This window comes from Rattus norvegicus, chromosome 15 (genome assembly GCF_021556685.1).
Source record: "Rattus norvegicus strain SHRSP/BbbUtx chromosome 15, alternate assembly SHRSP_T2T, whole genome shotgun sequence".
Taxonomy (NCBI): domain Eukaryota; kingdom Metazoa; phylum Chordata; class Mammalia; order Rodentia; family Muridae; genus Rattus; species Rattus norvegicus.
This window is the reverse complement of record NC_141548.1, coordinates 2,515,613-2,531,509: the sequence shown is the minus strand read 5'-3', so window position 1 is coordinate 2,531,509 and position 15,897 is coordinate 2,515,613. Positions and strand designations below refer to the sequence as shown.

The 15,897-nt window shown below is 43.1% G+C and overlaps 1 protein-coding gene across 11 annotated transcripts in view; it reads left to right on the top strand.

Moving 5' to 3' along the window:
• The window catches only part of Samd8 (sterile alpha motif domain containing 8), a 55,201-nt gene extending 39,649 nt beyond the window's left edge, over positions 1-15,552 (top strand). For 7 of the 11 annotated variants that reach the window (XM_087585506.1, XM_087585507.1, XM_087585504.1 and 4 more), the window contains 3 exon segments: positions 2,571-2,688; positions 10,521-10,671; positions 11,061-15,552. In XM_087585506.1, coding sequence (XP_087441632.1) covers positions 2,571-2,688; positions 10,521-10,671; positions 11,061-11,365 — 574 coding nt within the window. In that variant the 3' untranslated portion in view covers positions 11,366-15,552. 11 annotated transcript variants of the gene reach the window in all.
• Positions 15,553-15,897: the final 345 nt, after the last annotated feature.

The window sequence follows — 15,897 nt, the reverse complement described above, 5'->3', positions numbered from 1 at the left end:
CCAGGGAAGACATAGGGTTAAAAGGCCCCTTTTATTCATTAATGACATTAAAAAAATAGGAAAGAAAATAAGGTTTAGTAATGAAGAAACACTAAAAACTGTCTTGTGGTTAGCCACTGCCCACTGTTTTTAGAACCCTGAAAAGGAATGAGGTGTCGTCTTGCAACTTAGGGCCTCTCTTCTTACCAGGAAGCTCTGTGACGGCCACATGCATCCTGAGCTACAGTTATTTTAATACGTTGAAGGTGAAAAGGAAGGTTGATGGCTGCTATTTCAGTCCCATTTTGAGGCCATAATGAACCCATTTCTCATTGTGCATTGTGTCCTGTGGGTACTCATATTTTAAAATGAAATAGTTTAAAAGTATGTGTATATCATTGCTTTCTGGGCCGTACAAGACCCTGTAGACTTGACTCTATCCACTCTGGACAATAAAAACAAATTTAATCTTGTAAGAAATTCAGGTATGCTGAGGGCAGATGCTGAACAAAAATCTAGGTTAAAATTTCAGGGAAAATTCATGGGCACAAAAGTTGTGATCAAAGTCTAGATGAAAATGCCAGGCTCCAGAACTTGATAAAAAAAAATTTAAATAAATTTAACCTTTCTAAGAAACTTTGGTAGACTCAGGGAAGCAGAGTGGTGGCCAGGTAAATCCAAGTAGTGGTATTTACTTAAAGAAGATAAATCCAAGTCTGTCTGTCTGTCTGTCTGTCTGTCTCTCTCCATATATATATATGCGCTATATGTCTGTTTGCAGGGTGTCAATTCCCCATAACTTGAGTAGCAGGCAGTTGTGAGCTGCTATGTAGGTGCTTGGAATTGAACCCAGGTCCACTGGAAGAGCAGCTAGTACTTTTAACCTCTCTCTGAGCCATCTCTCCAGCCTCAAAAATATTTTTCAAATGTCATCTTTGTATCATTTTGATTGTGGTCCTCTGAAAGGTTATTGAAACAGATGCAGGTTCCTAAACTCCATCCAGATGTGTACACTAAAGAGTGAAACAATCTTTGTCTTCTGTCCAGTGCTACTTTTGAGGGAAAGTCCCCACACGCTTAGTCTGTTTAGATTTAGGGCATTTAAAGAAATAATGGCATAAATGATGTCACAGTTTGTGACAACTCAAAGTTTCCTTTTTATATATACTTAACATAAACTAGTATCTTAAGAGCTCAGTATTTCATAGCTTCAGTTTAAGTTAGGAACAACTTAGGATGACTGTCATATAGCCACTCTGGTAGTAAGACTAACTTTACCCCACTATAAACAGTTTAAGGGTCTAGCAAGATGACTCACTGGTAAAAAAAAATGCTTGATACTCTTTCTAGCACCAGAGTTAAATTCCTAGTACCCATGCTGATTCGCTCAGACCCTGCACCTCTGGCCCCAAGGTACCTGCATTTCCATGCACATTCCCACAGGCCAACACACAGACCTACACATTGTAATTAAAACAATAAAAGTAAATCTTAATTTTTTTTTTTTTGAGCAAAGCCAGTGGTGCTGATGGCTCACACCTTTAATCCCAGTGCTCAGGAGGTTGAGGTGGGTGGCTCTCTGAGTTCAAAGCCAGCCTGGGGGCTGGGGATTTAGCTCAGCTCAGTGGTAGAGCGCTTGCCTAGCAAGCACAAGGCCCTGGGTTCGGTCCCCAGCTCTGAAAAAAAGAAAAAAAAAAAAAAAAAAAAGCCAGCCTGGTCAACAGAGTAAGTTCCAGGCAGCCAGAGTTATACAGAAGAACTCTATTAAAAAAAAAAAAAGAAGAAAGAAAGAAAAGAAATCCGGCGAAGACTCAGAAGCCCTGGGTGGACCATCTTTGTGTCCCCCAGCAAGTACTGAGTCCTGTGTGTTTAGTTACAGTAGCTCTGACACTGAGCTTCCGAGTATTACTTCTGTCTTGAGAAACTCCACTTTCCTATGGCTATATTTTACTGCTGAAAGGCTGCTCTTGGAGATCTGCACTACCTGCACTTGGATTATAGTTTTAATTACTTAATATTAAATTCAGATCTTAGTTATATCTCATTTCGGGTGCTCAAGAGCCACCTTGTCTCTAGCTGGCTACGTGGTACATAGAAAATCCCCATCACTATAGAATTCTGTTGGATGAGGACAGTTTAGATGTTTTCTAAGAGTCCTCTCCTCCGAGATAGAATAAAATAGGGTACATTTATAATAAACCTGTTACTCTGAGTACAAGCTTAGTAATAAACACACACACACACACACACACACACACACACACACACACACACACACACACACACATCCCAGTGCTTTGTGGGGTGTAATGTAAATGTGGTGACCTTTCTCCCTGTAGGTTAACAGGCTATGTTTAGTAATAGCTTTTGAGCAAACAGCCGCAGTCTAGATTTTAGAATGCCATCTGAATGTCCCTCTGTCCTTCTGTTACAGTCACAGCCCTGGCCCGAGGCAGATGCTGTCACACTCGTCTCTATGGTTTTCCCTTTAATAAGACCTTTAATAAGGTTTTCCCTTCTCTCTCTAGACAAGCACTTGATGCCTCAGTTTGGATTGTCGCTGATTTCTGCTCTGGTCACTCTGTTCACAGGTCAATCCTTCTGCGAAGGCTCTGTAGTCTGATGGGCACTGTATTCTTGCTTCGCTGCTTTACCATGTTTGTGACCTCCCTCTCCGTGCCAGGACAGCACCTGCAGTGTACTGGAAAGGTAGCCTGCTACCTTCTCTATGTTCTCTCTTGTTCTTGTTGGATTAATGACACAATGTGTTTGGGAGGGCAAAGATCCTCCTTTTTATGTTAAAATGTGCTTTTTTTTGTATCTGGTAGTAAACTTGTAGAAAGAATTTGGTTAAGTAACTATAAGCTGGATTCATCTGTGGGTATGAGTTCTAGGCTGTGGGACTATGGGAGCCATTGTTTTGACTGCCTTTTTCCCTTTCCTACCATACACAGCATCTTTATTTAACAGTGTGTTTTTAGCATGTATTGTATAGTCTAGTGGGTGTCCTTATCACACCCTTACGTGCGATCACATCGTTCTCCATACACTCAGCATCTTTAGCTCTTCACGGATGCTGTGGCCACTTCGTGGCTTTCATCCTTCCTTTTCCTTAAACACTTTCCAGTCCAAATGAGTTCAGTGCTCTATAAACCTTTCACACAGCTCTATAATCCTTCCCTTTGGTTTGGTGTGTGCTTTATGCATTTTGTTTTGTTGCATTGTACATATATCCTTTCTTTTTTTTTTTTAAAGATTTATTTATTCATTTATTATATATAAGTACACTGTAGCTGTCTTCAGACACACCAGAAGAGGGCATCGGATCTCCTTACAGATGGTTGTGAGCCACCATGTGGTTGCTGGGAATTGAACTCAGGACCTCTGAAAGAGCAGTCGGGTGCTCTTAACCGCTGAGCCATCTCTCCAGCCCCATATATCCTTTCTGCTGGTTAAAGAGACATGGCAAATTATGCTGATAGGGAACAAAAGAGAGGGTTGTCAAGTTTGTTGTTTTTACTTTAAGATCTAGGGTAAGATCTGCTTTTTAAATTTAAGCTCAGTGGTGGAGTGCTTACCTGATGGATGTGCAGGGGCTACTGAGATTTGGTCCCCAGCACCCACCCTCACCCCACTACTTAAGAACAAATCTATAAAATAATTTTAAAAGTTGAGGCTCTCGGCTGGATGTAATACCACACCTTTAGTTCCCGCATTTGGGAAGGCAGAGGCAGAGGCTGGTGAATCTATGTGAATTTGAGGCCAACCTGATCTACATACTGAGTTCTAGGACAACCAGGGCTATGTAGAAAGACCCAGTCTAAAAGAAACAGAAACAAAAGTTGAAGATCTCTCCTGTCCTTGGTAGACAAAACTGTTGCAAATGGTTAGATTTGAGAAAGAAAAAAACTAACCCACTTAAACAGGCAGAGGGCTTGATGGCTGCATTAACACCTTTGGTGAACAAACTTAGGTGCTGTGACTTTTGCCTGTCACAGTAGAAATGGCTGACGTGCCAGTTAGGGAAGGAAGATGAGCACCCGGAGGAGGTGAATGAAGAGCTACAAACACTGCCCTTGAGCGGAGGGGAGCACAGCTTTCCAGGTACTCAGGCCCCGGGGCCTGAGCAGTGAGGAGAAGGCCCACACAAGTTCAGACTGACTGAAAGGAAATCTTTGTAAGGTTAGAAACTATTGGGGCATTTGTGGTTTTCCATATAGGAAAGCTGGTGTTTTGTTTGGTTTTGAAAGGCAGAGTTTCTCTGTGTACTCCTGGCTGTCATGGAACTCTCTCTGTAGACCACACTGGCCTTGAACTCAGAGATCCTCCTGCCTCTGTATTTCAAATGCTAGGACCAAAGGCATGCACCACCATCACTTGGCAGAAAAACATTTTTTTAATTATGGACTTGAACAAGTTTCTTGTAAGAGCTCAAATTAGATATAAATGTATGTTAAAAAGCAAAAACTCACATAGAGCCCCTTTTCATCCCATCCTACAAGTAAAACTAACAGTTGTGTCCAGTTGCACAGGTCTGGTTTGAAGTTTCTTCTTTTTCTCCTTCCTGCTTCCTGCCCTTCCTTTCTTGGAGGCAGACTCCATGCAGCTCTAGGTGGCCTGGAACTCACTATGTAGATCAGGCTGATCTGGAACTCAGAAATCTTCTTGCCTCTGCCTCACAACTGCTAGGATTAAAGATGTTAGGTAACACGCTCACACAAACCATATTTAAGTAGAATTTTTATTTACTTCATAAATTGACTTTGATGGACACCTTTCGAATGGTGGGTGAATTTCGGAAGTCGTTCTATAACTGACATTTAAGGTATTGGCATGTTACTTACTTTTTTCTCTTTTGTATATGTGTGAGGCCTGATGTAGATCTGTGTGTGTGTGTGTGTGTGTGTGTGTGTGTGTGTGTGTGTGTGTGTGTGTGTGTGTAGGCAGGGTCTCTGGCTGAACCTGGAGCTACTAGTTCTGGTAGCACGGTGCCTAGCTGCTCTGGGGGTTTCTTGGCTCTTCCTCCTGTGGGCCATCATACCGGGCCAGCTTCTTCCGTCTTTTTGGCATGGGTTCTAGGGCTCTGAATTTAAGACATGTTTGCTTGAAAACACTGCACCCATCTCCCAGCCTTATTAATTACTTTTTTGCAATGAGTATACAATTATTGTTATCTGTTTTAAAAGCTCATCATTAATAGCTGTGGGCTAGTCCATTGTAAACTTCCCCACCCCACCCCTACCCCCAGATTGCCGATGGTGAAAAATTTGGGTGTTTCCAGGGTATTTTAGACAGTGCCAGAGTAAACATCCTTAGACAGTAGAGGTTTTCTGCTTGTATCTTGTGGAGGGACCTTGAGCCCAAGGCCTTGCACGTGCTAGGCCAGCACTGTTTACCTCTAGTTTTTGGAGATAGAACTGTATTATTAAGGACAGGCACATTGGAAACTGTGATACGTAGTCCTACAATGCTTAGTTGACAAAAGCTAGTTTTCAGGTGTTTGGACAAAGGTACACGTTGTAACCTTGTACTTTCTAAGTAGCTTGTTCTTTCTGAAGGACAGTAATGAAGATCAGCCACATTTGCTTTTCAAGGTCTCCAGACATCACCCAGAAATGTCTGGCCAAAACATTTTAAATTTATATGTGTACTCACATGCAAGTGTGGGCTGGGCGTACACATGCCAAAGCAAGAATGTGTGGTTCAGAAGACAGCTCTTGAGAGCCAGTCCTCTCTCCTCCCATTTTGTGAAACCAGGGCTTGAGCCCCAGTCATCAGTCCTGCTCACGAGTGTCTTTGCCCACTGAACCATCTTGCGAGATCACGCATGCATTTCCTTAGCAAAGCAATAATGTAAAACAGTCACCAGGAGCTGGGCATGGCACTCATGCCTACAGTCCCAGCACAGGAGGCTGTGGCAAGAGATTGGCAAGTTTGAGGACAGCCAGACCGCGGGGTGAGGCCCTGCGCAGCCTGAGATAGAAGACACATTACCAGAGTGGCATTCCTTCCCTACTTCACTTGACTTTGTGCAGACAGATCTGTAAGCTTCTCTAAACATTCCCGGGTACTGGTCTCTGTAACTGCCCTTTAAGCAATTCAGAAAATCGACTTTGTTTTAGCAATTACATTAACAAAAAAAATGACTGAAATCTCGTTTAGTTGCAGTAATAACCTGCATGAACATCCCTTTAAAGTAGACTGTAGGGCACCACCACCAAGGTGCCACCATGTTATGGACCCAGGTTTTTAGCTGTGTTCATAGCTCTCTTTGTCTTCAAAACAATTATTTCTTTGATTTATAGCCTTAAACGATTATCAGAAGTTGGGTTTTGTTGTTGTTATGTTTTTGCTTTTTGCTTTGTCGAGACAGACTTCCTCTGTCTACCCATGACTGTTCTGAAACTTTGGTTTTTAGATTAGACTGGCCTTGAGGGCCTCCTGCCTCTGCCTCCTGAGTGCTGGGATTAAAACTGTGCACTGTTATGCCTGGTTTAAGTTTTAAAGATTAATCTTTAAAACTGCATGGATGTGTCTTTCTGGACATGGACGTGTGTGTGGTGCCCACAGAGACCAGAGTGTGCTGGATTCCTTGGAGCTAGAGTCAGACTCCGTTGTGAACCATCCTTCATGAGTGCTAGGAACTGACTGGGTTCTTTGGAAGGGCAGTGTATATTCTGAACCTCAGAGCCACCTCTCCAGCCCAGTACCAGCTCTCCCCAGTCCCAACAGGCTAAGCTGAGCCACTCACCCAGTGTGCCAGTTAAAGAGATAGAGTGCCGCAAGACACAGTCAGTCATTGCAGCCACTTTGGGAGGAAGACCAGACACCAGCATCTGGTGACAGCCCTCCCCCAACAGCAGTCTTGGTGTACTGATAGGAACTTAGGCTTAACTAGAGAAAATTTTGAGGTAATCATAAGAAGTACACATAGTAAAGCTGCCTGGGTGTTCTGGTTGGTGATTACTTCAGTCCCTGTCATTGCTTGAGGAGATAAGCCAGTTCCCATGACGGGATTGCTCTTACTGGAGAGTGATCTCATGATAGGGTCGCCTGCCCACGAGGCTGCAGCCTGATTGCACATTTAGGACTGTAGGTTTGGAAGGGAACTGGAACAGCTGACAGTAGGCACCTTAGTCTTCATCCTTGTCTTTCCTCGTCCCTTCGTTTCAGCCGTGAAGAAAGATGAAATAGGTTGAGTAGAGGCCATGATGATATGCCTTTGAGCAGTCACCCACCCTGAGACAGATGCTCAGAGGAGGCACAGACGCCAGGCTTTCATTCCGCTTTGGGCCTCCTTGCAGCAGCTAAGGAGTCCTTGACTCTCACCAAGAATGCTCGGGCTGTTGTAGAGCGACTGCATGATCCAGAGCTGTGTGCTGAAGCGTGTCACAGCGTCCGTAGTGCGGCGGCGTGTGATGGAAGGTGAAGATGACTGAAGGAGGAGGAGGGCTGCACTTCATCCTTAGCAGCGTGCCGCTTGGTTCACTTTCTCGTCTACACTGCTCAGGATTATTCGAGTTATTGCCGGCTGGTTAATGAAAGACAATAGCTAATGCTTCTTGGTCTTTTTTATGTATGGCTCTAATCTCCTGAAACTGTTTCTGTACATGGTTTGAAGTGAGGTAAAAACATTTTCCCAATAGTATGTTAACCAATTAGGAGATTCAAACTAACCTATAAACAAGCTATAGTTGTTTTTCCCCCCTGAAAGTTTGGCAATTTCAGTATCGATAGATTAACCAAAGAGAGGGCATATATGTTTAATAATAATTCTGCCAACATGTTGGCATAAACTTCATGTCTTTCCTTATGGAAAGGAACCAGCAACATGGCGCTTTTGGAGTGTGGAGTGGTAATACAAACCTTGGCAAGCTAAGCAAAGGAACTGCTTGTCATTAGTGACAGTCTTACTGTCCTGACAAGACTCCCCAGGTAGCAGCGTGTGGACACCTGTGCCAGCCCTGTCTGAGCGTCAGACCTTCGATCTCTGCTTCCTGCAAAAGCTCTTTCTAGGCACATCTGGAGAGCTCCACACTTTTGTGTTTGCATCTGTTGCTTAGTTGACTAATAAAGATAGATACTTCTTTTTATTCAAGGAGAGGTTTTTAAACCTATTACCTAGTGCAGTTTTATGAGCAACTGGATCCGAAGATCTGAAGGGAACATATTTGAGGTAGAACATTTTACTTTCCTGTGAAGCTTGTTATATGGATAAGAATTTCCTGATAAACCTCAGGTGGTAAAGAGGTTTATCAGTACGACCACTTATGAGAAGGCTGGACCATGTGCAAAGAACCTTATCTTGTGCTACAAGAACAAATTAGATGTTACTCTCCGGTGTGGACAGCTCTCTTTCTGTCTCCAGTGGCTTTTTTTTTTTTAATTAATTAGTTAATGTATGGATATTTCCATCCATTCTGCCCTGAATGCTGCTAGCTGTTTTAAAGTGTAATGTAGCCTACATTATTATAGCAGTCATAGAAAGTAGAGCGTTAGAGCCAGATGTCAATCCTCACAGTGAGTCCAACCAGAGGCGTCTCACTGTGATAAATTATTGCCTTAAAATCATGGCTCCAAGGCAGAACCAAGAACAGGTCTCTTTTCAGAACTCAGCAGTGCAAAGCTGACTCGCATTCACATCTAGACAGTTTCTACTCATGCTTCTCTGCCTCAGTTCTGCTTCTGGAAGGACGTATGAGAGGTACAGAATGGGAAACGATGAAAAGATGTATGTTACTGAGTGGTAATTATCTGGGACTAGCATTACTTGTTTGTTCCTGTCCATAATTAAAATATTACCCAGCCTAGTAGTGGTGCACACACCTTTAGTCCCAGAACTCAGAGGCAGAGGCAGACAGATCTCTTGAGTTTGGTGTACAGAGCAAGTTCCAGGACAGCCAGAGCTACACAGAGAAACCCTGTCTCAAAATATCTCTCCTCCTTAAACCCCACCACACACACACACACACACACACACACACACACACACACACACACACACACACACACACAATGTTCTGGTGTGATCTGTAACCCTTCTGTCTTTCTCTTACACTATGCTACCTGAGATGTGTGGGCCTCGGAGGCTGCTGGAGCTTCAGTTGCCATGGTGGAGTTATAGGGAGAAGGCAGATGGGGTGGGAGGAAAGAGCTCCTCTGCCAGTTTGTAGCTGTCCTGTAGGTCTTTCACATTCTTACTTACAGTTTATTGTGCAGAGCATAGCTCCCTGTAGCTGTAGGGATAGGAGCTGTTGAGTTCATTGAAGACAGGGAGAATAGTTGTTAAATGACAGCCTGGACGGTTCAGCATGGTTTATTTCCTTGCTGCTGCTGCTTTTTTATTTATATATTTTTCCTTTTTTAAAAAAGAAATTTAGAGCTTATTAAAATATTTTAATAGAGATAAATATGGACATTATGGAAGAAAAGTAAGTAAATAAAATAAAATTTGAGTATTGGGATCTAGAAATTGCCACACAAACCACTCAGTCACAGATCTCAGTCAAATGGGGCTAGTTTATTGAACACACACCCTAAGACTGGTCATTAGGGACATAGTCCAGGGACATAGTCAAGACTCTGGAGCTGAACTGTGACACCCAGCAAGAACCCTATAGATCTTTTAAGCCTGAGATCTGGAAACATCTGTGCCAAGTTATTCTGCCAGTCAGGATTTAGGGAAAGGGGATTTCTTTAGGAACATGTTTTTGTTGTACATTTCTTCTGTCCTCATTGGTTGGGGTGTTCCATTGTGGCAGGGGACTTACCTTGTCTAACATTCATTCAACCTCTACTCAAAATGGAAGTTTTATTCCAAATGGCGTCTTACATCTGTTGGTGTCTTTCCAGGTTAGCTTATAAAGGCATGAAACCATAAAATCTCATACACAGGTGTTGGCAGTGCTGCTGGCTTGCTGTTCAGTCCCAAGCTCATTGTGACTAAGCAAACAAAGAAGCGAACCGACTTCCACTGTGATTAGTTCCCAAGAGCATCAAAGCACAGACAGGACAGAATATGCAGTCCGTTCAGGGCTGAGGAAGGTTCCTTTTCCATTAGTAACAGCACAGAATGGCTGGCCTTGGACTCCTGATCCTCCTGCATCTGAGTCTGAAGGGCTGGGATTTTGAACATTCCTGGCAGTGACCTTTTCACCTTTTGCTTTTGTTAATTTCTTGGGATGAGGTCTCTCTGTGCAGCCCTGGTTGTCCTGGAATTGGATGTGTAGACCAGACTGGCCTCAGGCTCACAGAGACGGATATACTGGCCTTTGCCTCTGAAGTGTTGGTGTTTGAAGACACCCCCATGCCTGCCTTGACCTTTTTACTTTAAAGGAACTGTAAAAGAGTTTGAATTACAATGATTTCATTTAATTAGCATTTCGAAGTGCAGCCCGGCTTTGATTAGCGGAGTTAGACTCTGTTTGCCTTTACCTGGTGCTCTTATTTCTGAGTCACTCCTCATGAGTTACCTGAGGTGGAGTGGTGAAGCCTGAGCCTCACTGAGCATTGCAAGAGCTAACTCACAGCCCTCTTTGTAGGTGTATGGAAGTGTGTGGGAGAAACTGCATCGGGCGTTTGCCATTTGGAGTGGCTTCGGCATGACTCTGACGGGCGTGCACACTTGTGGGGATTACATGTTCAGTGGCCACACCGTTGTCCTAACCATGCTGAATTTCTTTGTCACAGAATGTAAGTATGTCCTCAATGCTCCTGTGCATGTTAGGCAGCTTGTTGCAGAGGAGGAACTAACTGGGGATGGGGAGAATGTAAAGTCCCAGAAAGAAGAGGCAATTGGGGGGATGTAACTTAGTCGCGGGAGTGCTTGCTGACATGCGTGAAGCCCCAGCTTTTATCCCCAGTGCCCCGTAAAGCCAGGTGTGATGGCAAATACCTGTAAATCCTAGTTCAGGTTCATCCTGAGCTACATAGCCAGGTCAGGGCAGCCTGGGCTACGTGAGACCCAGTGGTGGGGCATAGGTTAGAGGAGCAGAAGCTTATAGCCTACCCTGAGAAGCATGTGGCTAAGAAGCATGGGAGGAAATGTGTCATTAAATGGTCCTTCTGTCCTCCTTTTCTAGATACGCCAAGAAGCTGGAATTTCTTGCACACTCTCTCGTGGGTTCTCAACCTCTTTGGAATCTTCTTCATCTTGGCTGCCCATGAACATTATTCCATTGACGTGTTTATTGCCTTTTATATCACAACAAGACTCTTTTTGTACTACCACACTCTGGCTAATACCAGAGCGTATCACCAGAGCAGGAGAGCGAGAATTTGGTTCCCTATGTTTTCTTTCTTTGAATGCAATGTTAATGGCACAGTACCTAATGAATATTGTTGGCCATTTTCTAAACCAGCAATAATGAAAAGACTAATTGGATGAAGACTCTCTCTCTGTAATGAGTTTGTTGTTAAATATACAGTAGTTATGGAATGAAAACGAATACCGTTGCTTTGTCCCCAGGTTCCTGGATATGTTGCATTTTGGCTTCTGTGTTGACAGGCTTCCCGTTGTGAGTAAGGCTGTGACCGTGAAACTCGAGAAAGAGAACACAAGACTCCGTCTCTAGCTGTTTGAATGGAGAGGCCAAGGAGAGAGTTTCTGCCCCTCACTGTAGGAAGACCCAGTGTGTGGGTTATGTCAGGCCATTACCTGTGCATGTTGAGTATTTGCTTACTGAACTCAAGCACATCAGCTTGGGCTGGTTGAAGAATTTTTACTGATTTCCAATAGGACTCAAGTCAAGAAGTATTTTTTGAAGCTGGTGTTCCTTACCTAGTGAGCTGTTCTCACATGTTCATTGAACTAATCTGTCTGTCTGCAAAGTGAGTGTCCTACTGGTAAATAGGTTTTACCTTTTGAGCCATTTTAAAGAAAAACACATTGAACATAGCAGTTTTTGTGAAACAAGAGAATGCAAGGGGCAGTGTGGGAGGTGACAGGCTGATCAGGGGTCGCTGGCCTTCCCACTAATGCAGGTATGGGGGTCAGCATTTAGAACAGGTGCAGCCTCAGTTGCCGTCCCTGATCTGTTTGGAAGTCTCAGTGTGAACACAGAAAGGATTCATGAGGGGAAATGGCTGTGTTCCTAATAGTAAAGTGGTGTCATTTTAGTGCTGTAAGTATCTGGAATAAATACTGTTGTGTTAGTTAGGCAGATGACAGCCCAGTATAATGCTTTTTTAATAATGTGACTTAAGTGAAACAAATGAGTGTTTTACCAGATTTTAAAGTTCTTACGTCAGTGAGTGAGTAAGTGTGCATGCAAAGAATTCTTTTCTTCTGGGGAAAAAAAAACAAAAACAAAACAAAAAAAAGAACAAGTTGTAGGCGTACTGTTCATTAACTCTGGGGGATTCCTCTTTCTGCTTTCCCTCAAAGTTCTCATTCTCACCATCGAAGTAAACCGTCTAAGACACACTTAGACAGAAGAAAAGCTTCATACTTTTTATTTTAAAAAATAACTGTATGCATACATTCTTTCTATAGTCTTAACTTGGCAGTTAGAACTAATGCTTTAGCTGCTGTTTACATTAGAAAACTACCCTCCGTGACTACTGTCACTTCTCCAGTACCACGTGTCACTTTATTTTTTATTGGTTGTACATAACAGTTTAACCTTAGCCTGATGGTAGGATTGGAATACTGATTGTATAGTTTTTACGTTCCATTAAGACAAGGACTCTGGAGCTGCAGGCACACTGCAGTCACAAGTTTATTCCTTCTCTGTCTGGGTGACATGTTCGTTTTCACAGTTGGAGTCCTAGTCCCACCCCCTCGGAAGCCACTGAGTGGATTAGGCAGGAAGGGGATGTTAGACAGACAGGTGTGGGCCTGTGCTGAGGGAGCCTGCTGGGAGTGTGGAGGTATGCTGGGGCACCCCTCATTTCTCACCCAAAGCCACTCAAGCTCAATCATGTTTTTAAATTTCATACTTCAAAATATGTGCAGTATTTTAAATTATTGATTCTGTTACAAGCCAGGATCAAAAATGCCAATATCTCATCTAAAGAAACTGCATAATCATGGAGCAGAGGTCGCCATGCTCCTTTGAGTAGTTCGTCAGGAATATTACTGCCACCCCGTCTTATTACCTGACACCCCCACATAGCAGGATCCAGTTTACCTGGGGGGATGGAGACAGGTAGTGTTGGCTTTTGGGAAAATGTTCCAAAAACATGTGTCTACATTAATTTTAAACTGCTAGCTATATCAATGGTAAATATCTTAATGATAAACATCAGGCCTCTCTGTCACAGAGAGAGCAGTAGGTGCAGCCAGCTTTGCCCTTGCAGGGCTGTAAGTGGGGCTCCCGGCCACAGCTGCAGCACAGATTGACGGTTCTGAGGGTGAAGGGAAGCTGGGTCTGTAACCTAGTATCTCTGACAAGACAGTGTTTACATGAGCTAATCCTCTTCAAGACTCAGAGCTGAGACAAAGTCATTTTTCTTTCAGTTTTTGTTGTCACACCTTTTTTTATTTTATTGTATTAAAACCTAGCCATAATGAAGATAGAATTTCTGTTTACATTTTGGGCATGATGTGGCTGCATGCAGAGGCTTCATGCTTTTGAACCCTGTATTTGATTGTGCTGCATGGGAGGCTTTTATTCTTGACAGCTTAGTACAGAAGCAGGAGAAGGTTTGAGTTCTTGGGGATGCAAAGGACGGATGGCCTATATTCTAAAGACAGTGTCATCGCCCTTCCTGTGTGCTGACCCAGGGCTGTGTGTGTGCTAGGCGAGTGCTGTTGAAAGGTAGACACGCTGGTGGAGAGAAACAAGCTGCTCTCATCACCACACACTTCTGCAGAGCCTTTGTGCTGCAGCTCCCCGTGAGGCTGTCCTCCAGTTCTCTCCAGCCAGAATTGCTGTGGCAACAATATTTTTATAAAGCAGTGGGCTTCATCTTAGGACCAGTCAATTAATAAGCGTGGCCGTAGCTGAGAAGAGCCACTTCCAAGAGCGCACCAGACACAGTGAGTGGTGATCAGCCCCCTTCTGCCTGCCTGTATGATTGAGAATCCCAAAACTCTGTAATTCATAAATGGGGAACAGAGGCACCGATCCTTCTATAGCAGAGAGGAAGTGGGCTTTAGGAACATTTGTGCAAAAGGTTTTTTGGGGGGTTGGGGGAGGTTCGTTGTTCATTTGTTTGTTTGTTTTTGTTTTGCTTTTTGGAGACAGGGTTTCTGGAACTCAGGGTTCCACCTGTCTTTCCCTTCCATGCTGGGATTAAAGGTATACACCATATGCACCTTTTTGTAAAACTTAATTCATATAAATTTAGATTCATGACAAACGTGTTCTCTTTATATTCAGTGAAAAGCAGTCTTGTCATTGAAAGATTCTAGATCCAGCGTGCTTAACAATGTTTACAATATTCTTGACTTAAACTCTCTGATTTAGTATATGTAATTGTTTGTGGGTGAAATCCCATGGCAGAAAGCAGATAGTAGAGTCACCTGTCAGCCCTCTCAGCTCTCAGACTGGAAGACAAGAAAGATCTTAGAAGAGTTCATTTGCTTTCCTTCATACAGTGTGAAAGCCACCAAAGCATGTCAGGGGTTTTGTTTGGTTGGTTTGGGAGTTTTTGTTGTTGTTGTTGTTACTGTTTTGTTTTTGTTGTTTTGAGTATTTTGTTTTTGAGACAGGGTTTCTCAGTATAGCCCTGGCTGTCCTGGAGCGCACAGCATGTGGGTTTTAATGGCAACTTTACACGACCGTCTGTGTCTATTACCAGTGAGCGCATCCCCAGCCACCCCACACCTGTGCAGCTGAGGAGGAAAGTCCCATCAATGATGCTTCGAGCAACCAAGGGGAAGAGAAGGGCTTTTGTTTGTCTCTTCTTCTTATGAATAGCTTTTAATGACTAACATTATTGTAAAAGCAGGTGTTGGCTTGCTGGTAAATTCAGTGGCACTAATTTCACATGACTAATATGATGAATTACTGTATCAAGATCAGTACAGATGTCTATGAAGTCTAAGCTATTTCTCCGGCTACACTAAGTTGAGGATACATTGTACTCTGTGTTAATCAAAGGACTCTTTGTTCTGTGTGTTCCCTGTGTCTGCATAAGGAAGCCTGTGCTTTGATGGGAGAAGGAATGTTCTATTGTTTTTTGTTTTTTTTTTTTCATTGTTACTTTACATCTCTTTTAATCTGAACTACTGGATTGTCTGAAGAACTAAACGGAGCCTGTTATTAACATCTTTAAAGTGTTTAATTTTAATAATTTTTCATTGAATTCATGGATTGTTAGGATAATGAAATATTTCTGATATGGAACAAAGGAAATGAAACTGGTACTCAATGAGGAAGCAGGTTGCTTGGACTAAACCAGGCATGTTCAGTTTTGAGAATTCTACCTAGAGGTCTCCTGCCCACAGAGAAACTAGTGTTACTTGAAGATATGAAAGTCCCTGTGGTAGCCATGCCTTGAAGCACAGTGTTGTACATAAGTAAATACCTGATTCTAAATTAAATCCAGATCTACTAATATATTATTTTATAACTTTGTTGTATTAAAACGTTTTAAACACTAAAGAATAAAGCATTTGAAAGTTGATATGCAGCTTCTAATGTAATCATCCTTGCACTGTAAACATAGTGTGTCTATTGTTTCAGACAGAATCTTGCTATGTAGTGTGGTCTGGTCTCAGACTTCTGTGCACTTTCTGGCTTGGACTTGCTGTCCTCCTGCATCAGCCTCCTAGGGGTTAGACTCTCAGGCTCAGTGGACTTTGGGGGTTTTGTCTTTTTTCCTAAATGGTTAAACACTGCAGCTTTAGAAAAGGAAGGAAGGGATGCAGGGAGGGAGGGAGGGAGGGAGGGAGGGAAGGAGGGAGGGAGGGAGGAAAACCTTAAACTGCATTTCACAGTACACACGTGGAGGTCAGTAGACAACTCCGAG